General features: G+C 37.1%; 1 protein-coding gene across 1 annotated transcript in view; it reads left to right on the top strand.

The window, feature by feature from the left end:
- FRY (FRY microtubule binding protein) overlaps window positions 1-27,065 on the top strand; it is a 261,360-nt gene that overhangs the window by 109,146 nt on the left and 125,149 nt on the right. Inside the window, exons 12-17 of the mRNA XM_029938476.1 lie at window positions 12,425-12,528; window positions 12,981-13,089; window positions 14,984-15,070; window positions 20,853-21,024; window positions 22,381-22,513; window positions 26,474-26,581. Of these exons, the coding sequence (XP_029794336.1) occupies window positions 12,425-12,528; window positions 12,981-13,089; window positions 14,984-15,070; window positions 20,853-21,024; window positions 22,381-22,513; window positions 26,474-26,581 (713 nt within the window). The remainder of the gene's footprint in view (window positions 1-12,424; window positions 12,529-12,980; window positions 13,090-14,983; window positions 15,071-20,852; window positions 21,025-22,380; window positions 22,514-26,473; window positions 26,582-27,065) is intronic.

The raw sequence follows: 27,065 nt of genomic DNA, 5'->3' as shown, positions 1-27,065 counted from the left end.
GCTGCTATGAACATTGGGGTACATGTGCTCCTATGCCTCAGCACTTCTGTATCCCTTGGATAAATTCCTAGCAGTGCTATTGCCGAGTCATAGGTGAGTTCTATTGTTAATTTTTTGAGGAAACTTAAGAAGTGTTTTTTTAACTGTTCATATAATAGTAAGATAATTAGTGATATCTTTATATCATTGAGTAGACAATGAGTAATATGTAAGGATTCCTCAGCCATGGATAAAATGCATTAAAAAGTATGACACGATTTATTTTAAAACAACTACTATTATCTTTGTAACTATCAACTTTAAGTGATATAGTATTGGCTATTTTAAATAATAATTTTGTAGATGCAATTATTCTGCTTTGATATTGATCTCATTTCTATACAGTTGAGAAAATCTCTTTTCATCTGTGTTTCAGATTTGTCTGAGGCACATTTCAAAGTGGGATTTATAAATTCTAACAGTGCATGTAAACAGGGTTTAAAAATTAGTAATCAGCTGACAAGGACATTACTTTCCATAAGTGCGTTATTTATTCAGGCATTGAAGAGCAAATAACCATAAATTGTTGGTACAATAGTTTTAACGGTTATCCTAAACTATAGCACATATGTTATTTGGGTAATATGATCATTGATAGGGGAATTATGATCAGAGCATCAAAAGGAAATGCCCTAAAGAAGAAAGGGGTTGACATGATATGCAAGGGAATACAACAGAAAAAAAAATAGATTTACTTCAATAGTTCTGATTGACATGGAAGAGAGTACTAGAAGGTATTCGAGTATAACAAGATCAAAAGATGACCAAAATTATTTATCAATCTCTGTCAATAGAGCTTGACCTGAGCATGCACCAGCATCTTCAAGGAAGCCTGTTACAGATGCTGCTTCTTGAAACCTACCCTCAGAGATTCTGACTGAGAACATCTGGGAGCAGTCAAGAAATTTGCATGTTCATAAAAAGTGCAGGTGACTTAGTACAAATGGTCAGCTAGTGGATCTTGACAAACAGAGGTCTTTCGAATGACCCTATCACCAGCCAAGTTGTCAGTGAATTCACTTCTCCCTGCTTGTTACAGTTAACACTGAATTGCTTTAAGTAAATCAAAAGCAAAATTTAAGGAAGGTGGGCCTGGTGTTGGGCCAACTAACACGTCACGTGAAGTGTGTTGGTGACCAGCACTGAGATGAGAGGAAGGGGCACAGGAAAGATCCACTCCGAAGCCTACTAGTTTCATGGACACTTTTACCAGTGCCTCAGAGCAACAATAAACTAATATACTATTGTTAATGAATTAATGGAGAAACAGATTACAATGGGAGAAGAGTCCGTTGATCTTGAAGTGAAGATTTTTGACACAAATCAATGGTTTGAGACATATAGTATAATGTTTACATCCTGAAAATATATATCAAACCCCTATTGTGTTGACTGCTATTGAAATGCAAAGACAATGAGGAAGAAATCCTGTTTTCAGTAGAGTACAGTCTACTATGAGCCAGTAGCATATTCGAACCATATAATATTAAACAGGGTAGAAAAATTAATGCTTTGAAGACACTGGAACCAGATAGTCTAGGTTCAAATTCTGGCACTGCCACTTATTAGTCCTTCTGTGCCTTGATTTATCTTTCCAATAAGAATGATGACAGTATCTACCTTATAGGTTGTTGTAAAAATTAAAATGAATTAATACCTATATAGCATAAATAACAATCCCTGACACAGTAAGCCCCATGTCAGATATACATTCCAGTTTCTCAGAAAATAGTACTTCCTGCAGAAATCAGTTCCTAACCCCTGCTTGTCATTTACTAGCTTAATGGCTTTCAGCAAGTCATTTGGCCTCTCTCAGTGATAAAATGCCTAACTGATATCATTATATGTGAAAGCACTTTTTAAATAATTTTTTTTAATGTTTGTGTGTTTTTGAAGAGACAGTGTAAGCAGGGGAAGGGCAGAAATAGAGGAAGACACAGAATCCGAAGCAGGCTTCAGGCTCTGAGCTGTCAGCACAGAGCCCAATGCGGGGCTCAAACCCATGAACTGTGAGATCGTGACCTGAGCTACAGTCGGATGCTTAACTGACTGAGCCACCCAGATGCCCATGAAAGCACTTTTGGAATATCAAAATGCCATTAGAAGTAGAAGATGTTTAGTAATATCATTGAACCAGGTAGATTAATTTCAGCTACATACCAAAGGTTGCCTGTTGTTTATAGGTTCTTTGTTTTTAATTAAAGTGTATTTGACATACATTATATTAGCTTCCAGTGTATAACATAATGGCTTATCATTTGTATACATTGCGAAGGGATTACCACGGAAGTCTAGTTACCATCTGTCACAATACAAAGTTATAAAAATTTTTTTTTCTTGTGATAAGAACTTCTTTGCTTAGCAACTTTCAAATTTGCAATTCAAAGTTATTGATTGCTGTCACCATGCTATACATTGCATTACATCTCCATGAATTATTTATTTTATAATGAAGTTTGTACCTCTTAATGCACTTCAGCCATTTTGCCCACCCCCATCTCCTTCCCCTCTGGCAACTACCAATATCTTCTCTGTATCTATGAGTTTTGTTCTGTTTATTATTGAGTTTTATTTTTTAGATTCCAAATATAAGTGAAATCATATTGTATTTGTCTTTCTCTATTTCACTTAGCATAATATCTTCAAAGCTCATCCATGTTATCACAAATGGCAAAGTTTCATTCTTTTTATGGCTGAGTAATAGTCCACTTTTATCCATTATCTTTATCCATTTATCCATTGATAGACACTTAGGCTGTTTCCATATCTTGGCAATTGTAAATAATGCTGCAGTAAATAGAGGAGCATATATCTTTTTGAATTGGTATTTGTTTGTTTGTTTGTTTGTTTGTTTTTTCAGGCAAATACCCAGAAGGAATTGCTGGATCAAATGGCAGTTCTATTTTTAATGTTTTGAGGAACTTCCATACTATTTTCCAGAGTGGCTACATCAGTTTACACTTCAATCAACATTGTAGGATGGTTCCCTTGCCTCCACTTCCTTGCCAACATTTGTTATTACTTGTCCTTTTGATAGTAACCATTTTGACAAGTGGGAAGTGATGTCACATTGTGGTTTTGATTTGCATTTCCCTGACAATTCATGGTTCTGGGCAACTTTTCATGTGCCTGACGGTCATCTGTATGTTTTTTTTGGAGAAGTGTCTATTCAGATCCTCTGCCCATTTTTAATCTGATCATTTATATTTTGTTATTCGGTTGTGTGAGTTCTTTATGTATTTTGGATATTAACCCCTTTATCAGGTACATGATTTTCAAATACCTTCTTCCATTCAGTAAGTTGCCTTTTTATTTTGCTGATGGTTTCCTTTGCTTGGCAGATGCTTTTTAGTTTTACGTTGTTCCATGTGTTTATTTTTGCTTTGTTGACTTTGCTTTTGGAGTCAGATCCAAAAAATATCACCAAGAGCAACACCTAGCACTTACTGCTTATGTTTTCTTCTAAGGGCTTTATGGCTTCTGCTCTTATATGTAAGTCTTTCATCTATTTTAAGTTAACTTTTGTGTACATTATAAGATAGTGGTAAAATTAATTCTTTTGCATGTGGCTGTCCAGTTTTCCCAGCACAATTTATTGATAAAAACCTTTTTCTTCATTGTATATTCTTGACTCCTTTGTTGTAAATTAATTGACCATGTATGCTTGCATTTATTTCTGTGCCCTGTATTCTATTGACAGTTGTGTCTGTTTTTATGTCAATACCATACTATTTTGCTTACTATAGCTTTGTGATATATATTTTGAAATCGAGGAGCATGATGCCTCCAGCTTTGTTTCTCTCAAGATTGTTTTCACTATTTGGGACCTTTCGTGGTACTACACAAATTTTAGGGTTGTTCTATTCCTATGAAAAATGCCTTTGGAGGGGAGCTGGGTGGCTCAGTCGGTTAAGTGTCTGGCTTTAGCTCAGGTCATGATCTCGCTGTCCATGAGTTCAAGACTCGCATTGGGCTCTGTACTGACAGCTGAGGGCCTGGAGCCTGCTTTAGAGTCCGTCTCCCTCCCTCTCTCTCTGCCCCTCCCCCGCTCACAGTCAAAAATAAATAAACATTAAAAAAAATTTTTAATGCCATTGGAATTTTGGTAGAGATTGTACTGGATCTGTAAATTACTTTTAAGTAATATGGACACTTTTACGATATTAATTATTTTAGTCTATGAGCATAGAATATCTTTCATTTATTTGTATCTTCTTTCATTTCTTTCATCTATGTCATATGGTTTTCAATATACACATCGTTCACCTCCTTGGTCAAATTTATCCCTAGGTATTTCATTATTTTTGATGAAATTGTGAATGGGATTATTTTCTTAATTTCTCTTTCTGATAGTTTGTTGCTAGTATATAAACAGGCAGCAGATTTTTGTATATTGATTTTGTACCTTGCAACCTTACTGAATTTGTTTATTCTAAGATTTTTGGTTGGAGTCTTTAGGGCTTTCTATGTATTATATTATGTTGTCTGCAAATAGTGATAGTTTTACATTTTCCTTCCCAATCTTGATACTTTTATTTGTATTTTCTGCCTAATTGCTCTGGGTAGGACTTCCAATACTACGCTGAAGAGAAGTGGTGAGAGTGAGCAATGCTGCCTTGCTCCTGATCTTCAAGGAAAAACTTTTAGCTTTTCACCATTGAGTATGATATTCTGTGGGCTTGTGATCTATGGCCCCTGATTATTTTGAGGTACATTCCCTCTATACTCAGTTTGTTGTGAGTTTTTAGCATAAATGGATATTGTGTTTATCAAATACTTTTCTTCATCTATTGAGAAGTCACATCATTTTTATCCCTCATTCTGTTAATGTGGTTTATCATGTTGATAGATTTGCAAATGAAGAACCATCTTTCCATCCCTAGACTAAGTCCCACTGGATCATGGTGTAAAATCCTTTAAATGTCTTATTGAATTCAGTTTGCTGATACTTTGTTGGGGATTTTTCCATCTATGTTCATCAGGGATATTGGCCTGTAATTTTCTCTTTTTGTTGTTGTAGTTGTGTTCTTATATGGTTTTAGTATCAGGGTAATGCTAGCATCATAACCTTTTCTTCACGTTTTTGGATAAGTTTAAGAAGGATTGATATTAAATCTTCTTTGAAGCTTTGGTAGAATTCACTAATGAAGCCATCTGGTCCTGAACTTCTGTCTGTTGGGAGGCTTTTTTTGTTGTTGTTGTTGTTTTTTTAATTACTGATTGTTTCCTTGCTAGTAATTGGTCTATTCAGATTTTTCTATTTATGACTCAGTTTTGGAAAATGGTATGTTTCTAGGAATTAATTTTTTCTTATAGGTTGTCTAATTGGTTGGCATATAATTGTTCATAATAGTCCTTTATGATCTTTTGTATTTCTTTTGTGTCGGTTGCAATTTTGCCTCTTTATTGTCTGATTCTATTTATTTAAGCCCTCTCTTTTTCTCTCTTAGTCCAGCCAAAAAGCTTGTCAATTTTGTTTATCTTTTGAAAGAACCAGCTGTTAGATTCATTGATCTTCTCTGTTGTCTTTTTAGTCTCTATTTCATTATTTCCACTCTTATCTTTATTATTTCCTTCCTTCTGATAACATTGGGATTTAACAGGTTTTTTTCCAGTTACTTTAGATTTAAAGTTAGATTGCTTATTTGATATTTCTATTGTTGCGTGAGATAGGCCTACATGAATGTAATCTTTCCTCTTAAAACTGCTTTTCTGTATCCATAGATTTTGGTATGTTGTATTTCCACTTTTGTTTGTCTCAAGGTTATTTTTTTTTTAAGTTCTTTGATTTCCTCATTGACTCGTTGGTTGTTCATTAGTATGTTATTTAATCTCCCTATATTTGTGATTTTTCCAATTTTCGTTTTGTAATTGGCTTCTACTTTCATACTATGGTTGGAAAAGATACTTGATATGATTTCAGTACTCTTAAATTTATTTAGACTTGTTTTGTGGACTAGCATATGATTTCTTTTGTCAAATGTTCCACATACACTTGAATAGAATTATGTTTTCTACTGACTTTGGAGACAATGTTCTGTATACATCTATTAAGTCCAGCTAGTCTAATGTGCTATTTAAAGACTAATGTGTGAATTAAAGCTGATATTTCCCTCCCTATTGATTTTCCTTCGAGGTGATCTATCCATTGATGTAAGGTGGGGGGCTTTAAAGTTTCCTACTATTGTGTTGTTGTCATTCTCTCCCTTTAGGTTTGTTAATAATCATTTTATATATTTAGGTGCTTCTATGTTGGGTGTATAAATATTTACAGATGTTATATTTTCTTGTTGGATTGACCCCTTTGTCTATATGTAATATCCTTCTTTGTCTTTTGTTATAGTCTTTATTTTCAAGTTTGTTTCATCTGATGTAAATATAACTTCCCCAGCTTGCTTTTGGGTTCCATTTACATGGAATATTTTTCCGTCCTTTCACTTTCAGTCTGTATGTATCCTTACATCTAAAGTGAATCTCTTACAGGCAGCATATATAAGTCTTGGTTTTTTATCCATTCAGCAAACCTATGTCTTTTGATTGAAGCACCTAGTCCATTTACATTTAAAGTAGTTGTTCATAGGTACGTACTTATTGTTATTTTATTAATTTTTTCTGGCTGTTTGTAGTTTCTCCCTGTTCCCTTCTTCTTCTCTTGCTTTTTGCCTTTATGATTTGGTGACTTTCTGTTGTGTTATGCTTAGATTCCTATCTCATTATTCTTTTAAGTTTATTTATTTATTTTGAGAGAGAATGCAAGTGGGGATGGGCAGAGAGAGAATCCCACGCATGATCCATGCTATAAGTGCAATGACCGATGTGAGGCTCAATCCCATGAACTGTGAAATCATAACCTGAGGCAAGATCAAGAGGCAGATTCTTAACTGACTGAGCCACCCAGATGCCCTTCATTATCTTTTATATATCTTTTATAGATTTTTGCTTTGTGGTTGCCATGCGGCTCACATCCAACAGCCTATATATTTAAGTCTATTTTAAGTTGACAGTGAGTTAAGTTTGAATGCATTCTAGAGGATCACCTGGGTGGCTCAGTTGGTTAAGCATCTGAATGCATTCTAAAACTCTGCATTTTATGTTTTTGATGTCACATTTTACATCTCTTTGTTTTTGTATCCCTTAACTAATTAGTATATCGTTATTTTTACTATGTCTTTTAACATTCATACTAACTTTATAGGCTATTAGTCCACTTTCTTTACCATATATTTACCTTCACCTGTGAGATTTTTACTTTCATGTGTTCTCTTATTACTAATTAGTGTGCCCTTTGTTTTAAGCTTAACACAGTCTCTTCAGCATTTCTTTTAGGACCAATTTATTGGTGATGAACTCCGTTAGCTTTTGCTTGTCTCGAGAAATCTTTATCTCTTTTTAAATTCTAAATAATAATCTTGGTGCGTAGAGTATTCTTGTTTGGAAGTTTTTGTTTTTCCTTTCAGCACCTTAAACAGATCATGCCACTCTGCCCTGCAAAGTTTCTGTTGAGAGACCTGCTGATAACCTTCTGGGGGTTCCCCTGCATGTAGCGTGCTGTTTTTGTCTCACCTCTTTTAAGACCCTCTCTTTGTTTTTAACTTTCTACATTTTAATTATGATGTGCCTTGGGGTGAGGTCTTTTTTTTTTTTTTTTTTTTTTTGAGTTCATCTTGTTCAGAACCCCCTGGGGTTCCGAGATGTGGATGTCTGTTTCAGTCCCCAGTTTGGGGAAGTTTTTAACCATTATTTCTTTAAATAAGTTTTCTGCCCCTTTTTCTCTCTCTTTTCCTGGAAGCCCTATAAGCAGAATGTTATTCTGCTTGGTGTTGTCTGATAGGTCCCTTAAGCAATCTTTATTTTTTTTAATTATTTTTTTCTTTTTGCTTTTCTGTTTGGATGAGTTCTATTGCTCTGTCTCCCAGATCACTGATTCTTTCCTCTGCCTTATCTAGTCTGCTGTTAAACCTTTCTAATATATTTTTCAGTTCAGCCCATTGTGTTCCTCAGCTCTATGACTTCTGTTTGGTACTTTCTTATATTTCTTATGTGCTGAAATCTTTCTTTGTGTATCCATTCTTCTCCTGGCTTCAATGAGCATCTTTATGACCATTATTTTAAATTTTTATCAGGTAAATTATTTATCTCCACTTCATTAAAGCTTTTTTTTTTTCTCCTGGAGCTTTATTTTGTTCTTTTGGGGGGAATATATTCCTCTGTTTCCTCATTTTGCTTGACTCTGTTTCTATGTATTAGACAAGATAGCTATCTTGCCCAGGCTTAAGGAGGTAGCCCTAGGTAAGAAGTAAATGTTAATATTTAACTTTGCTCTAGTTCTTGGTTGTCTCTGGAACTGTATCTCTGGTTGTCTCAGACTCATAGGGCCCATAAATGCAATACCACAGGCCACCAGAGCCTGACACTCAAGAGCATCCCCTGTGTGGACTATGCATGCCCGCTGGCTTTGGTAGGTCAAGGCGGACACGGGCATCATTATGGGAGCAACACAAGGGGTACAAGTCCAAAGCAGTGGGATGGGAGATGGGAGTTGGCACTGGTTGGTTAGAGTGAGTGCAAAAATATTGCTTCCCAGTGCCAGCACCAGCAAAATAGAGAAAGAATGTAAAACTGTCACCCACCAGGGCCCCCACCCCTAGGCAGAGTCTCAACTCTGTGCTCTTCTAGCACATGTCTTAGTATCAACAACTTTTTCTTCACATATGGTCTAGGCTCTTCTCAAACTGCTGCTTTTGCACTGGGTTCCAGGGAGAGTGAATCTGCATGTAAGCCTTTTAAGAGCAGAATCTCTCTCTCTTTCCCTACAGCCTTATGGCTCTCCTGGATGTAAGCCCTGTTGGTTTTCTAAATAACACATCTTGGGGCCTCATTTCTCTAATGCAGGCCTCAAGGGATGGGATGGCTAATGTGGAACGCAAACTACATGCTCCTCAGGGAGAAATTCCTTATTCGTGAGCCCCCTTCCCATGGCTGGCCACCACTGTAGGGGTAGGGTTTTTTGTCAAGACCATGTATCTGCCTCTCCTACCTGTCTTGGTGTGGCCCTTGTATCCCTTGTAAACTAGCTGTTCAGCTAGTTCTCAGGTTATTTCCTGAGGGAATTGTTCCATATATAGTTATAGATTTGTTGTGTACTTAGGAGGAAGTAAGTTCAGGATGATTCTATGCCACTTTCTCAGACTGCCTCCATGTATAAAGACATCTTGCTAATCCATCAAGTTGTTCTGCAACTACTCACAGTCTGCTTCTTTTCCATTGATATATGATAGTCATTGAGGACACAAAAATGAACCAACCAAAATTCTGGAGTTCACAGTCTGGTAAGAATCATAAAGGGATAGAAAAACATTCTGGAAGCAGAGAATAGAGAGTAGAGGCATGTGGCCATCTGTCTGGGGTGGAGAAATTGTTGTTGTAATAGTACAGGATTTAACAGGAGATGATACCTAACTGAAACTTGCCAGGGAGTAGAAATTTTCCAAATAGACCAAGGGTAGGAAGGCTTTTGAGGCATTTAGGACGTTGCAGAAGGGATGTAATGACATGGGTTGCACCAAAGTGGAGGCAAGAGCTAGCAATGGGGAGGGGGGGCGGATTGCCAAAGGCCCCCTCCTGCACCACTTCATGGAATTTGGATGTTGTCCAGGAGGTTATTAGAAGCCACTTAAGGAAGTGGTCACCTGGTGGCTCAGTCGGTTAAGTGTCTGACTCTTGATTTCAGCTCAGATCATGATCTCACACCTCATGAGTTCGAGTCCTGCATCAGACTCTGTAATGTGTCAGCAAGAAGGCTGCTTGGAATTCTCCCTCCCTCTCTCTCTGCCTCTCCCCTGCCCATGCCTTCTCTCTCTCTCAAAATAAATAAGTAAACTTTAAAAGATGGTAAAATCTAAAAATAGAATAACCCCAATTTTTAAATGATGGAATATTTTAAATACAACTTTACCAGTTTAGTAGTTGATTTAGTTTCTTTATGTAACCAAACAGACAAATCAAACAAACAAAAAATTATCCTTTGTATATAAATGTATGCTTTAAAAAAGTTGGGGCCTTAAAAAAAGTTGGGGCCTTAAAAAAAAGTCGAGGCCTTTTTTCCCATAGAGCTAGAAAAATACTTATAAAGTTTATTTGAAAGAATAAACATGCAAAAATATCTGGGAAAACCCTTTAAAAGAAGAAAAGACCAGTGATTGGTGGAAGATAGTCCGTACCAAATAATAAAACACATTTTGTGTTATTTTTTTAAGTTTTTATTTAAATTCCAGTTAGCTAAAATACTGTGTCATATTAGTTTCAGGTGTAAATCTAGTAATAAAACACATTTTAAAGTCTCAAAACTTAAAACAGTGTGGTATTAGCACATGAATGGACAGACTAGTAAAAAGAGTTCTAAAAACCTAAATGCATGTAGAAATTTACAATTTTATAATAATGATGACACCAAAAATTTGACCTAAGAAATCTGTTTTTCCTAAATCTAAAAAACTCCTCTCTTATAGTCTTTTCCATAAGATTGATTTACATAGCCCAAAAATAAACTTTATATCTAAACACTTATGAATTCTACAAATATCCGTACCCAAAGTATCTACACTGAGAATAAAATAGCTAAAACAATTGTGACAAGATTGAAAAAAATGATTAAGGGAAGAGAAGTAACAGAAGAGCAAAAAACTTGAAAAACAGTTAAAAGTGACATTTAAAGACTGTTTAGGAAACATTTATCAACCCCCTGAAGAATGGCAGGAATTCTTATAGATATTGCAGTAAATAATGCCCTTTCCTTTCCTACATCTAAACAAGACTGTATGGGAGAGGTTGTTTCACAGTCAAAAGATATGCAGGACAAAATAATTAGCTTTAATGGTATGAGATTAAGGATCCTGGAGAGGAACAGAGAAGCCTGCACAAGGGAGGGGGGTGTTCAAGTCGACTGTGAAGGAGAAGGGTTCACCTGATAGGAAAGAAGGATGCCGGAGGCAGAGGGTGAGGGAACCCACTCTTGACATGGAAATGGGATGAACATGGTGTAGCTAGAACTTGGGGAGTTTGTGAGGGAATACCAGGATGGGAGGCAGAAAAGGTACGTTAGAGCTACATATTGGCTGGTCAGTTATGCCATTCCAAAAAATGTTACCTAGATCCCACAGGCATCAGGGAACCTATCCAATGAAGGATATTTACATCAAAAGGAATATGATTAGAGTAAGACAGAACAATGAGGTCTATTATTGCCCAGAAGTCAGCTGCTCTGTCACAGTTGGTCTCCCTCTGTTCCTTTCTCCACGTTGTAGGCAGGGACTTACTTCTTCCATGGTCTCCTTGATCTTAGTGGCTTCCTGTCACCATCATGAGAATGCTGGTCCCCTTTGTTAGCCTGGCATTCAGGGCCCCACACATCACCCCTGGCTTCCTCACAGCTCTCACCGGCCCCTGCTCCTTCACCTGGCCCTATGCACTGGTGTTCACTATTGCCAGGGTGTGAGACATGACCTGTTTTCTTCAGCTCTCTTAGCTGCCACACCCTCTCCCTTCCTGTGATCCTTTTACACTGTGCAACGTTTCACACTGTGCCAAGCATAGTACCTGGCCCTTTGTAGCCACTCAAATGCTTGTTGAATGAACACATGAGTAAATTAGTGGATTAAAGTTCATCTAAGTTTTCATCTGCCCCTGGAAAATTTTCCTGATCTTCCTTGAGCTTGCCACAGCTTGTCCTTTCTGTTTCCATTCTCTAGTTCCTGTACCCGCCGGTTTTTCCTACTACCTTAGAGTTGATTGCTTATTATTCGCCTCCCATCCTCCGGAGGTTGTAAACAACTTAGGGAAAGGGATTATCTTTTATCTCTAAATCCCGTGGTCTAACATAGTGCCTAGTACACATTCATCTCAATAAATGTCGTTGGATAATTAGATTGAGGCAGGTGGGGGTGGGGGAGGGGACTTGGGGAATCAAAGCAAAAACAATATTTACAAGGGCATAATCAACACTCGAAAGAAGAGATTAATTCTTTTTTAGTGCTAGAGAATACAGGTTCCCTAGGGCTGGAGAAAGAAGGCAATTTCAGGTATTCACCTTGTATTCACCTTGGCAAAAGAGTGACTTAGGCGACTTCCCCCGGAAGTATTCTGCCCTGCCCTCGTGGCTGTTTGGATTCCCTCCTCCTAGACTGTTTACACAATGGACACCCGGAAGCAAACTCCGTAAATTCCAGGTAATGCAGGTGCCTTGTAGGTTCCCTGCATTTCTAGGCATTCAGAAAAGAATAATCTCCATAGATTCCATACATTACCATTTAACCTTTTTTTTTTTTACCATTTAATATTATTAAGTCTTAAATCCAATGCTACCCTTACATCCTGATTTCTGTTACAGAATAAAGACCCCAAGATGGCTCGAGTTGCACTGGAATCTCTGTACAGGTTACTCTGGGTTTACATGATTCGAATTAAATGTGAAAGCAACACAGCTACTCAGAGGTAAGGGGCCGGTTTGGATTAATGGTGACTACCTCACTGACTTAATGATAACCATTACTCAGCCAATAAAGAGGGTGTTTTGTTTCACTGCTACCTATATTGACCAAAGTAGAAACTATTCAACGTTGACCCTTTCTAAAAGATCTAAGTCCTAAGGACATATCCAGTCTTTGCTTAGGTAATGGCTCTTCCAGGACCGCGAGCTCCCATGGCCAAGGTTGGGTTCACCATGTTAGTCAAGCACATGGCTGTAATTTTCCAACTGCCCTTAGTTTTGCAGGAAAAGTTTTCATAGAATAATTATGCTAATTAAAAAGGGATGACATGGTTTGTTTTCTTTTTCTGAATTCTCTCTGATACTTAGATAAGATGAAACATCTGCCATTTTCACTAACAGAACTGGAGCTCAGCAAACTTGCTTGTGTTCTCTTTTTTTTCTCCTTATCTTTCAGCCGTCTTATAACCATCATCACAACACTTTTCCCCAAAGGGTCCCGTGGTGTGGTGCCCAGGGATATGCCTCTGAACATCTTTGTGAAAATCATCCAGTTCATTGCCCAGGTAATGGAGAAGCTTCTGGAGGTGGGAATGATCTAATTGCCTTCAAGTAGCCAGTCTCCTTCCTAGGAAGTACTACCAGATGAGGAGTCTGAAGTAATAGCTTATGTGGAAAGACTTTTCAGAATGGTTTTGTAAGTGTTTTCACACATAGTTGTGTTTTTTTTCCTTCAAAACAAATAGTGACATGGGTACGTCAGGTGTTTTCAACATTTGTCAAATGAAGGAGCTGAGTTGAAGTGACTCATCGAAGGCCCCAGAACCTATTAGTAAAAGGGTCTCTCGACTCCTAGCCCTAGTTTTGTCCTGATCCTCTGCTCTGGATTCATCAAGTCAGAAGGAAGCAAAGAGTTCGATGTTTGGAGGAAATCAAAAGGTGGTTTTGTGAAATTTGAGGAATAAATAAAAATGTTCTTTCACCCTGTGAGAGAGAAGAATGAATAGCAATATTAGCACTTATCAAGCACTTACTCTTTGCCAGGAACTTTTCTAAAAACTTTACAGGTACTGATTTCCTTAAAAACTGGGTCCAATAATAGTCAACATAGTTTTTAGTATTTAGTTTACTATTTAGACCCAAAATTTTTATTTTTTTAAAACATGCTTTGTAGGTAAATGGTTATATCCCAACTTTGACTTCCTTATGACTTCTAGAACAATGTGAAAAGATAATTATTCCAGTTCAGCCTCTGCCACAAGCCATCTCTATATGCTTAAACAAGTGAGAGAGCATCTTTCTTCTCTTTCTTGATCTGTAAAATGTGGGGGAAATGTTTGCCCAGTGTACTTCAGAACACTGTGTGGAGAAAGGGAAATTGTAGGCATGAAAATACTATTGAGTACAATCAATGCCAATATAAAGATGTAAGAGCCCGTTGTTACTTTACAGACTAATAATATATGATATCTTTCTATGTGTTTGGTGTAATGAGGTGCCTCTGTCATATTTGTTCTTAATGAAAAGATGACTTGTTTTTCAGGCAGATGAATTAATTGTGATTTTTCTGCATATAGTTATCACATGCCTGAGAATGTGCTTTGCTTATTCCAGAATATTGTTTAAAAGGAACCTGTCATATCATAGCACCCACTGTCTCAAACCATTAGAATCTGGTTATACTTTCTCACTTAAGTAACCTTAGTATGCCTTATTTGTTGATTATTCATTTCACTCTCAGAATTGTCCATTATAATAGGAGCCCAAGGATTTGAAACGTTAGAAGAAGATGGTCACTTTGCAGTGGTATTTTTATTTATTTTTATTTTTTATTTAAAACAATTTTTGTAACATTTATTTATTCTTGAGAGATAGAGAGAGTATAGGAGCAGAAAGAGAGGGAGACACAGAATCCGAAGCAGGCTCCAGGCTCTGTGCTGTCAGCACAAAGCCCCACGCAGGGCTCGAACCCCTGAACCATGAGATCATGACCTGAGCCAAAGTCATGACCTGAGCTCAACTGACTCGGCCACCCACGCACCCCTGCAGTGGTATACACTTTAAACTGAGTTTCAAGAGGTTATCAGCATTTGCAGAACAAGCAGGAAGTGGTGAGACTCTGGTTAAGCCCAGACACTCCAAGTGTTTTGGTTTTTCACTTTGAGGGATTTGTTTATTGTTTTTTTTTTGTTTGTTTTATCCTTAGCCATTTCAAGGTTTAGGGACTAAATTCCACATTTGCATAACAAAAGGATTCCTGCATGTCACAGGAAAACCGAGGCAGCTTCTCCCATGGCTCCTAGAGGCATGGTCTTCCTTCAGGGATTCTCTTGATGCATAAAACGGAGCAGTATCTTACTTCTTGTAGCAGCCCACCTGTCTGTGGCCTATAATAAAAATAGACACTTCACACTTCAATTTGTATTTTAACATCTTTGTTTTGTCTCTTTTCCACCACAGGAACGTTTAGATTTTGCAATGAAGGAAATTATTTTTGATTTTCTCTGTGTGGGAAAACCAGCAAAAGCTTTCAGTCTCAACCCAGAGGTATGAATGAAATGATCTTTTTTATGTACTTCTGACCAAGCATGTATTGACCGAGCTATACCTTTCTTGCTCTGCAATGTTGGGGAATAGAGCGAAGGACGTTTTCTGGAAAAGTCTTCTGTTTGTTTCAACCTGTGTTTATTTGACTAGCTATCATAGATGATGGAATTTCAGGAGTCAGATTTTGGATGAACAGACTTAGAATGATAGCAAGCTGATGTGCTACCATATTCTGTTCTTGCGTGATAGAGCAAACCTAGCCCAAAACGATAATCTGTCACTACAGGTCACGTTGTTTTATTTTAGACAAGCCAGTACTTACAACTGTTTTGATGCAGATGACAAATTGAGTCCTGGGAAGGGTTGAAATAGAGAAGAATGAACACGTTTAATAATAAAATACTAAAATCAAATGAAATCAAATGATGTATGGAGACCCATGTTTCTGTGACAACATCACAACTCAAGGGCCAGGCATATCACGAAACTGATGGCTACACCACACGGTGCAAGTGACCTATGCAAATGAGAAGCGCATCCCAGTTTAAACTTTAAAAGCACTGGCAGCCCACAGAGCCATGCCTGGCAAGCTGCCTCTCTGCAGTCCTTTCCCTATGATACTGGAGAAAGAACACTGGCCCAGAAGGCAGCAGTATTCTGTTTGCCCCTTGACACAGGCCTTACCATTTTAGCTGTAAGACGTTTATCTCTCTGAACTTCAGCTTGATTGCCAATAAAATGAACAAAATACTTTTCTAGATCACTCATAGAATAATTGTGATATTGTGACATTACAAGCTCTTAAGAAAAAAAAATAAGCACACCACAGAAGTTTAAAAAAAAAAATGAATGTTCCTATCATCACTGTCCTATTTTGTCTGGCTCCTTTATTCTTTAGTAAGGACAGAGGCTCAAAATCAGCAGCTGGTTAGCAGCAAAGGGAACCACGCCTCCTGGCTCCACAGCCTGCATTCTCTTCTTTGTGCTAAGGTCACCATGTGTGTAGGGACAGCTGGAGAAGCCCCAAAATGGGAGGTTTTGTCTAGTGTCTGATGACGTCACAGTCTTCCGGAATGGCTGCAGCCAGAGTCAGTGGGCCGAGGGGAGACAGGCAAAGTCGATGCAAATCCAGCGCCTTTGGGTTGGAATGGGACCCAGGGCCGTACGGTAACGTTTCTCAAAATATTTTTCACTTCTCAGGAGTCATGGCTTTAACAGCCCTCAGAATTACCAGGTTATTCGTTAAAAAGAACACCCTAAAAGCTACCATTTTCCCCATGTATAAAATTTACCCTTTGTTCTTCCCTCAAACTCCTCAGTGAATAATTTGTGAACCTCTTTGTGCAGAACAATTGGAATTATGGGGTTTTTAATTTTTAAAACTACAAAAAGATGTTTGAGCCTCCTCTTCCATCTCTCTTGAGCTTATATGGTTCTGGAAGAGTTTATCAGTAGGTAGTAATTAGAAGCTTAATGGCGTATCTATGATCCCATTCAGTAGCACACACAAGGAGGAGAACAGTCTGTAAAGTAGATAAACTTTGACTTGATAAAATACGTTGTGGGTCACAGTGGCTCAAAAACATATTCAAATTGTGTCTTAAATCATATTTTGGAAATAGTTTGTGGAACAAGGCCTAGAGATGGAAAGGATTATCTTACTACATGGTTCTAGTGCACCAACCACTCAACAGTGCGATAATTTCCAGCTAAGTGTCCCATTTTCGTTCAGACTGAGATGGCTTCTAGATGCATCATCATCATCATAAGAACGTACTCATCTGTGAAACGTTTCTAGGTCATCCATTTCTGTCATTTTGTCTTGACCTAAAATAACATGGAACTGGATGTCCTAGCCAGTGCCAGAGGCAAAAAGAAGAATTAGAAGGCATATGGGTTGGAAATGAAGAAATAAAACTCTTTTTATCCACAGAAACATGATTGCATATAGAAAATACCAAAGAATCTACAGAAAATTGACTTAACTAATACATTATTTTAGAAAGTTAGTAGGATACAAGATAAATAGTCAGTAGAGCATGTGACTCTTGATCTCAGGGCCATGAATTCAAGCCCCATGTTGGGAATGGAGCCTACTTAAAAAAAAAAAAAAAGATAAATATATAAAATCAATGTATTTCTATATTATGGTAATGAACAATTAGAAACTGAACAATTTATCATAGCAATGAAAACAAAATACTCAGCAATAAAGCTAACAATTATGTGTAAGATGTGTGTACTGAAAACTAAAAGATGTTGAGGAAAAATCAGAAGCCCAAATAAATGGAAAGAAATCCTGTTTGTGGATTGAAAGATTTAAGATTATAAAAAGGTCAATTGTTCCCAAATTAATCTGTATATATTAAACTATAATCCCATTAATAATCCAAATTAAAATCCTTATAGCATTTTCTATAGAAATCAACAAACTGATCCTAAAATTTGTATGGAAAATATAAGGATATAGAGTAGCCAACATAGGGCTGAAAAAGAATTAAAAAATTGGAGGACTAGTGTGTCCTGATTTCAAAACGTGCTGAAGAGCTACAATCGTGCAGTACTGGCATAAATGTGGTTATAAAGACCAATGGAACAGAAGAGAGAATCCAAAAATAGACCCACATTTATACAGCCAATTTATTTCAACATTTTCAAGTTATTTCAGTGGAGAAAGGGTAGGCTTTTCAATGAATGGTGCTGAACAATTGGCCATCCACTTGCAAAATAATGAATTTCAACCCATAATTTGCACAGTAAGCAAAAATTAACTCAAAATGTATCATAATCCTAAATGTAAAATCTGACATTATAAATCTTCCAGAAGAAAGCATACAATAAAATCTTTGTAAATCTTTGGCCAAAAATTTCTAGGACACAAAAATCGTGATTTATAAAAGAAAAAAATGGTAAATCAAACATCATCATCATAAAAATATGTCTGCACTTTAAGAGATCCTGTTAATAAAGCATAGAGCCGCTGACTGGGGAAAAAATATTTGCAAAACACATGTTGATAAAGCACTTGTATCCAGGATATAAAGAACTCTCACAGCTCAACAGTAAGAAACAACTCTATTTTTTCAATGGACAAAATGAACAGCCTCTTCCCCAAAGAAAAGATACAAATGACTGATAAACCTATGAAAAGATGTTCAGCATCAATAGTCATTAGGGAAATGCAGGTTAAAACCACACTGAGAAGTGCTTAGAAGGATTTGAGCCCCTGAAACTTCATACTACTTTGGTGAGAACACAAAAAGATACAACCATTTTAGAGAACAGTTTGGCAATTTCTTTTAAGTTTAAACATACGTTTAATGTATGATCCAGCATTTCTACCCCAAGGTATTTATACAAGAGAGATTAAAACTTCAAAAGTCCAAAAAGGTTTCTATAGTAGGTTTATTGATACAACTGAAAACAGGAAAGCAATTCATGTTCAATAGCTGGTGAGTGGCTGAACAAGTCATGTATCATCAATATAGTGGAATACTATTCAGCAAAGAAAATGAACAGAGGACTTATGTTGCATCAACATCTCAAAAGCTTGATGCTAAGTGAAAGAAGCAAGGCACAAAAGACCATGTACTGTTTGATTCCACTCTGGAAAAGGTGAAAAACTTCAAGGCCAAAACTAGAAGATGATTGTCAGATGCAAGGATGGAAGGTGGACTGACTATAAAGAGGCAGGAGGGAACTTCTGGGGATGATGGAAATAATTTTATATCTTAATATATGACAGTTACCTGACTGTATAAGTTTCTCAAAACTCAAAGAACTGTACAACTATGTATGTTTTACTCTATGCAAACTATGTCTCTAAAAGTTCCAGCAGGAACTTTTCAAGCATTAATCCTTACCATCACCCTTCATGATCAATAGGTATTTTACAGAAAGGAGGCTGAGACTTAGACTTGGAAGAGTTAAATAATTTCTTAAGAGTAGACAAATAATAAAACGGAGAGGTACAATACAGACTATATAAAATACAAAAAGAAATTGTGACGTCAGATTGAAACTATATGTCCCAAACTATCCCATCTTACTTCTGCCCTTAGTATTATCCAGAGGGAAGGAAAATTCAGAGAACCGGCCAGGGTGGTTCATAAATTGGAGATGCAAATAACTGAGACTTGGCCATTGACGTCAATCCACAGTTACTCTATTTGTATTGCATTTCATGCATTGGACATTCTACTTCCTCACCCAACACATTACTATTTCTTGAGAAAAATACACAAGCCTAGAATACATGTCATGAACTACTAAAATGAATGAGGAAATGAATGGACTTTCAATACACAGTTAAATCTTTTTTTTTAATGTTTTGTTTATTTTTGAGAGAGAAAGAGAGAGAGCGAGCTTGATCAAGGGAGGGTCAGAGAGAGAGGGAGACACAGAATCCTAAGACAGCCTCCAGGCTCTGAGCTAGCTGTCAGCACAGAGCCCGGCACGGGGCCCGAACCCATGAACCGTGAGATCATGACCTGAGCCAAAATTGGACACTTAACTGACTGAGCCACCCAGGCGCTCCCCACAGTGAAGTCTTTTAAAGTTAATACTCTTTCATTCTAGAAACTGGAGAAAGAATATTATTGAATCATAAAATATACATTGGATCAGTACAAACGAGCCAGAAAAATATTCACCAAATCCTGGTTAAAATATCATTGTTCCTGGAAGCTTGAAAAGTTTCAAAATGAATAGGAGCTATGTTATTTGTGTTATAGAATGTAATCCTATACCACAGAATAGGCAACTGGGGCAAACTTGACTTGCATATAGCTTCCCACCTATTCTTAGATGGCCTCAGTTTCTTCATCTGAGAAATGGGAATAATTGTGCTTTCCTTGCATGGCTGTTTATAAAATGAGAATTAATGAGCAGTTCTGGATATATTTTAGGGACTCAGTAAATTATAACTAGAGTATCATGGTTGGCAGCAATAAGTATTATTTTCTGCTGTTAGGTAGTAGCCTGCTTTGGAAACATTACTTCATGTAATATGTATTCATGTATTACTTCATGAAAATATGAGTATAAATGCATTACACATGGCTGTTAAGGAAGTACAAATGTTTGAGTACTTTCTGACCTTTTAAGATATTGCTACTGGTAGCAACTATCGCACTGAGTCATCTTTCAGAGACACTATTATGCTTTACCTGAGCCTGAGGATGATCGTGATCTGGCCCCGAATGGCATTTCTTCTTATAAGCTCATGCGTTTTTTTTTGTCAGTAGCAAGTTCAGTGGCATTGAACTTTTAAAAGATATTTTTACACTTCCCAGTCTTTTTGAATTGGGAGTCATCAACTTGCCATTCAGAGAAAACCATTTTTATTTTGTGACTCACATTTGAAACTCCTCTTTGTTTTAATTCACCCCTTGTGAATTAACACACGGGGCGTCTCTGTCCCTCTCCCAGGAGACCTATGAGCTCTTTGTTTACCTCAGTTTACCTTAGTTGCAGCTGCTCCAGAGGACGGCTGCCTTCCCTTTGAGGTGTACCAGGATTCCCCAGACAGGAGCATGACCCTCTCAAACATACCGTCCAAGTAGGGTGAAAACCTTTCCCGTTGTCTTCGTGTGCCACGCAAACAGTGACAGAAACTTAATTTAACATTCATAGGTTTGGCCTAAATTCTTGTGCCTTTTAAATTACTTTCTCGTGCTAATCTGGATAGCAAGCCATGCTAACGTCTCTCAGAGGCTGATGGTTAAATTCCACTACAGGAATTGGGTTTTTCTTTTTATTATGAACACATGATCTCTTACAGAGAATGAACATTGGCTTACGGGCCTTCCTAGTAATAGCCGATAGCTTGCAGCAGAAAGACGGCGAGCCCCCCATGCCGGTGACAGGAGCGGTTCTCCCTTCAGGAAACACGCTGAGGGTGAAGAAAACATACCTGAGTAAAACGCTAACTGAAGAGGAAGCCAAAACGATAGGTGGGTCTCCGAGACAGGTTAGAGGTGGGCCTTGGTAAGCCGTTCTAATGACCCGTGGCTACTTACCCTCAGTGAGCCGCACTGTTAAAACATTTTTATACAAGTAGTGGTAACATTCCAACGTTAATTGTTTTGATTGATTCATGCTGTGCTTTGTTTTACTGCCCTTTAAACTTTCTGGAACTTCCTGGTAAACATTTTGCCATTTAAATGTTAGACTTTTATCTATGGTCTTTTCAAACTTTTAATATTGATTATCTACATTTTACAGTAAATTTCTGAGATATCTGTGTCCTTTGGTAGATATCCTGTTTATAGAGCAACCGAACAAATATCCATTTGTTAGTTGCTTCATTTTTATACTTCCTTTCCTTCTTTTTTTTTTTCCTTGTAAAATTAGTTTAATCCCTGTTTTAAGCTTTCCACATCCCACACATGCCAGGTTATATTGTGGGTTTAGCCTACATGAGATTATTTTCTTTTTAATTTAGCTATCTTAGTCCAAAGAGGTGACTTTTTGCATTTGTTCCTTTCTTGCTGAATACTTGAGTTTAGAAACCTACAAATATTGTTAAAATAATTGCTGTGTCAAAGATCTGCAGGAAATTTGAGGAGACTTCTTGCTTTAAGATGTTTATCTTTAATTAGGAAATGTGCCAGGGCATTCAGAAAGATTTAATGTATGAAAAAATAATCATTAATAATGATTTCATTAAAGTACAAATTTTAAATGCAAAGCAATTTGCTTTTCATTTGTATTATATATATAACATATGAAATGCGTATACATACATGAAATGCATAGGCCTCACATATTTAACTTCTACAAAGAACACTGACACTTTATTTAATAAGAACGGTAAAAATACTATAGTTAAAATATTTTCCTTCATTTTAAAACTTATGTGAAGCCATTTTTTGTTTATTTGACTAAAAAAATCTATACATATATTTCAGAGAACAATACACTTATTAAAATCCCATCCCCAAATAAGAATTATTCTTTATTCACATAATCAGTAATGATGGTGAATTTTCTTGTGCTAATCAAAAACATAAAAATTCTAAAGCAAAACTTTCTATTTCCTTTTTATTTTAACTCTTTTAGAAAATATTTCCCTTTGATGTATTAGAATTCCTATTTATTAAATTTCAGTGATTATTTGGTGAACATCTACTAAGTTCAGGACACTATGGCAGTGTTCTCCAGAAAAGGGATTGAATTAGAATCTGCTTAATGAAGCCGTTGACCCATAGACGGTCTTCAGTAAAAACATGTCATAGAGGATGAACAAACTACTATTTCATTCCTAGATGGATTTAGTCAAAGATGTAACTATAATGCACATTTTCCAGGGATGTCATTATATTACTCTCAAGTACGAAAAGCTGTGGACAACATTTTAAGGCACCTCGATAAAGAAGTGGGAAGGTGTATGATGCTAACCAACGTTCAGATGCTAAACAAAGAACCTGAAGACATGATCACGTGAGTACAGTGAGGACTAAGTGTGTGATGAAGGATTAATTAGCCAAAATGTACCAGCAGAGATTTTCCCCATTCATTCCGTATTTTGTTCTCCTCTTCCTCACATCAGAGTTCTAAGAAGTGCTAAGGATAGTAAAAATGTACCTTGACAGTATATGACTAACTCTGAAAATAAGGTCAAACTTCAGATTGATCTGTTTCAGTTATATCTCAAATATCGTTAGGCTAGTAAGTCAGAAAAGGGAGCCTGAGACTTTCACTGGTCCACATTTTTCAGAAGCGGTATGTTGCTCCCAAGCTTGCTCCGTCACAGTTTACGTGCTGGAGTGACATCACCAGTTTGCCAACATTCCATCTTTATAAATTTCAAATTCACGTGTTTCTAGTGATGGTTCCTGAACTGTGAGAGTTACGTGTGCTTAATAATCTCCATGCAACCGTGTGATACAAATACTGGATCTTGAAACAAATAATGTATAGTTTTGAATGTAACTATTCATTTGAAATCAAGTGCACTTAGGCAAAATCTAAGATGTAGCTCTGTAATTAGAGCTCTCCAGGGGCGCCTGGGTGGCTCAGTCAGTTAAGTGCCCAGCTTCAGCTCAGGTCATGATCTCAGGGTTCATGGGTTCAAGCCCCGCATTGAGCTTTGTGCTGACAGCTAACTCAGAGCCTAGAGGCTGTTTTGGATTCTGTGTCTCCCTCTCTCTCTCACCCTCCCCTGCTCATGGTGTCTCTCTCTCTCTGTCTCTGCAGAAGGAAGTCATACAACTCGTAGTTGCTGCTTTTGATTTGTTATGGCAGGAATTAGGATTAGGTTATAAAATTTACACTTTAAGAAAGTTCAGATTTTGTCGTTGGACTGTGAATTAAATTATATGTGGCATCTGTGGCATGATTTTCCAAAAATATAATCGGGAAAGCTACCTTTGTCCCTAAGCATTTCCAGTTCCAAATACCACAGTTTGTTGGGAGACTGTTACTTATACAGGGAAATTCATGTTGTGGGTGTGTGTTTTTATTCCAATGGCAGCACAGCAAAAATGAAGTATGACAAAACCAAACAATACATGATAAGACAAAGTATAACATGCAGAATTATTCTAACTACATATTTAGCAGTATAGAAAGTTAAATTGAAAACCTCCTCCTCAGAGCTCCACTTGAAATCTGTGACCATTCCTTGACTCCGTGTGATTCCTTTCCGAACCTTCCTTATGTCAATACAAATATATGCATATATGTATTTGTTGTACAAAAATGGGCTTATACAATGCATATCATCCTGCAGCTTGCCACTCATTTGTTTTAAATGATCACATTGCTTTAGATTTCTCCCTAAATGATTGCAAAAATTAAAACTGACAAGATGAATAACATCAAACGTCTTGTCTCCAGCTCTGGTTCCAACCTCACAAATGGCCAGATTGTCAACCTTTAACCTCATCAGTACATTCTTTTTTAATATACTGAAGCAATTTTCAATTGATAATGTAGAAGATTCAAGAAATGCTTTCTTTTTTTCATGTTTTATTTATTTTTGAGAGAGAGAGAGAGAGAGAGCAAGTGAGCGAGCAGGGGAGGGTCAGAGAGAGAGGGAGAATCTGAAGACAGACTCCAGGCTCTGAGCTAGCTGTCAGCACAGAGCCCAGTGTGGGGCTCGAACCCACGAACCGTTAGATCATGACCTGAGCTGAAGTTGGACACTTAGCCATCTGAGCCACCCAGGCACCCCAAAAGAAATGCTCTCAAAACTTCTGCCATATGGTTGTTTGCCTGAAAAAATAGTAAAGAAAATCTTTTAAAGGAAAACTGTATTGATAATCAAGAGATCATAACGAACTGTCAGGACCAAAACAATATATTCAAAACCATAAAAAGGTACAGGCTTAAATGTAACTGTAAACATTTTGTTTGTATTTTAACCAACACTTTAAACATTTTCTAAGGTGATTCTTTACTTTTTCCTGTTCAGTCATCGTAAGACCCCCAAATAGGGCTAGGAATACTGTCTATGCTACATTTTAAGGCAGATCCCAGAGTAGGAAATAATTTATTGCTACATTTCCAGAAGACAAAGAAAAACATTAGGGAAACAAGCATTTAAGAGAAGACCGTGGAGGTCCATACCACACTAACAGCAACCATTATTAGAGTTAATATTCGATCCCCCAGTTTCCCGCATCCTGCTTAGGCTATGAACTTGAACATTAAGCATTCTATGTTGCTCCATTTCCATTCTTCATCCCTTTTGTGGTCCATGCTAGAAAATAATAATAATATCTGTTAATAAGAATTATGTTGTGGAAAGGGGGAAGGTTCACTTGCTTCCTATAAAAGCCCAGAAAGCAAGGACTACAGTAGTAAAAGGAAATCACGTACCCATTAGAGTTTCTAATCGAGGTTTGTTTTATCAGCTTGGAAGCCTCACGGAATTTGCCTTATACTTCAGGCCAGGCAGGGTCATCTGTTTTCCAACAGATATGAAAATAATCCCAGCTGTTTAAAACATCTGGTGAGCAAGCTAGAAGAACTATTTAAAGAACTCAGTGTGTTGCAAATGAACCATCAGGAGCGATCACTAAGCTCTAACTCGGTACAGTTAACTGAAGATGTCACTTGAAGACTCCTCTTTCCTTCAGTTGATTAAAAGCCACTGTGCAATGGCTTCTTCTCCCGTGCTCATACATCCCTGCAGAAGGGGCAATGGAAAAGGAGAGAAAATAATCCTATAACTTTCTGCAAAAGCAGAGTATTTGTGAAGTCAACATGTATGTGTTTTATTTTTCACATAAACAGTTTTGCATTCATTCCTGACAAACTAAACAAAGCCATGCAAAAAAAGTAATGTCACCAAGCAGAATTGTTGTCTGATTATAGACAGGGTGGATTCTACCTGCCACGTTTCTATTCTGCCCTCAGTTTCTATTCCAAAACAGAATTACTTTATGCTACTTCGCATTTTCATCATTGTGTTTGTGTCCTACAGTAGCACTAATTTCATGACAGTTTTATAATTATTCTCAGAAGTTCAGAATTTAAATATGTTGCTATATTTTATCACTTAGGGTATTTGAAGGATTTGATGGGTAGTGTAGTTTTTTCATAAAGGTATTGACAAAATATGTGGTTGAGCATCATTTACCTATTTAAGCAACTCAAAATTAAAATAATTTATCACAAAATTTAGTGTTCCTTCAGATTTTACAACAGAATATAGAAGACATTATCTTTTTTAATATAATTTATTGTCAAATTTGGTTTCCATACTACGCCCAGTGCTCATCCCAATAACATTAATTATCTTTAAGCCTTCATAATATCAGGACAATTAAAAGAGGGAAGGAATCTCCATAGAGGTCAGGCTCATCCGTGTAATTTTAAAAATAAGAATTGGAAGCACAAATGTATAGAATTCAGGAGTTTACTTGACATTATGAAAGACTTATTTTTAGAAGCACTTAATTTTTTTTTTAATGACAGTGGGGACTCCAGAAGAGAAACATAATTCGCTAGGGAGAGAAGCTTCCAGATGTCATCCTTGTTAGAGGCACCATTCCTTGTATATTCTAAAATCCTATTTTTAAATGCTGAATGTAGGAATGACTGCAGCCTTCTTGTTACATGCTGATGCATTTAGGCATGTTTGTGAATTTAGTGTTTTAACTGCAGTCCACAGGGACCAAATCCCAACGGAACCCAACTGAATGGCAAACTGATGGCAGAATGCTGTCAACATTGGCATTTGTCCCTTTAGATATATACCTCTAATGTTTAAATCTTTCTGAGTTCTCCTAGAACTGGCCAAGCTATAAAGGTCATAAACATTTGAGAATAATATGCAGTAAATACCAGGCAGTGATTTCAGAAGGCCTGGATTCTAGTCCTTTTTCACATATTTGATTGATTTTTTAAAAAGCGTTTTACAGCCTTTGGCCCATGTTTGTTTTCCAACTCTAGGGGTGAGAGAAAGCCAAAAATAGATCTTTTCAGGACCTGTGTTGCTGCTATCCCTCGACTCCTTCCTGATGGGATGTCAAAACTTGAACTTATTGACTTGCTGGCAAGGTGAGTGAGAACTGCACGGGGTTTATTTGATCAAATTGATTGTAGCCCTTTGGCGTGATTCTTAACAACAACAACAAAAAAGAATGATTATTAAAAATTCACAGATAATTACTAAATGAGACATTATTCTAGGTACTATGTATAGGCAAGGAGGAATAAAGAAATGTTTTTTGCTTTTTTTCCTCATGTTCAAGGGGCTTCATATCCAAAGTAGAAGCAAATACATAAAGGTATAGGGCAGCCAACAATCCAAGTCCTGAAACTATACACTCATGGCACCTAACGTGCAATACATGAGTTCAGTGGTCAGAGGGATTACTGGGGACCAAGGAAGTCATCAAATCAGTTCTGGGAGAAGGTGAAACTTGACATAGAACTCAGAAAGGTAAAGAGAGTGACATGAGAAAGACACAGAGGTGAGACTAGGAAATGAGGAGCTGGGTCTGCCTGGAGAAGGGTTCGTTCAGGGTCTGAGGCCCACAGA

This window comes from Suricata suricatta, chromosome 4, assembly GCF_006229205.1.
Source record: "Suricata suricatta isolate VVHF042 chromosome 4, meerkat_22Aug2017_6uvM2_HiC, whole genome shotgun sequence".
NCBI lineage: Eukaryota > Metazoa > Chordata > Mammalia > Carnivora > Herpestidae > Suricata > Suricata suricatta.
The sequence above is the reverse complement of the archived record's forward strand: the minus strand, read 5'-3'. Positions and strand labels throughout refer to the sequence as shown.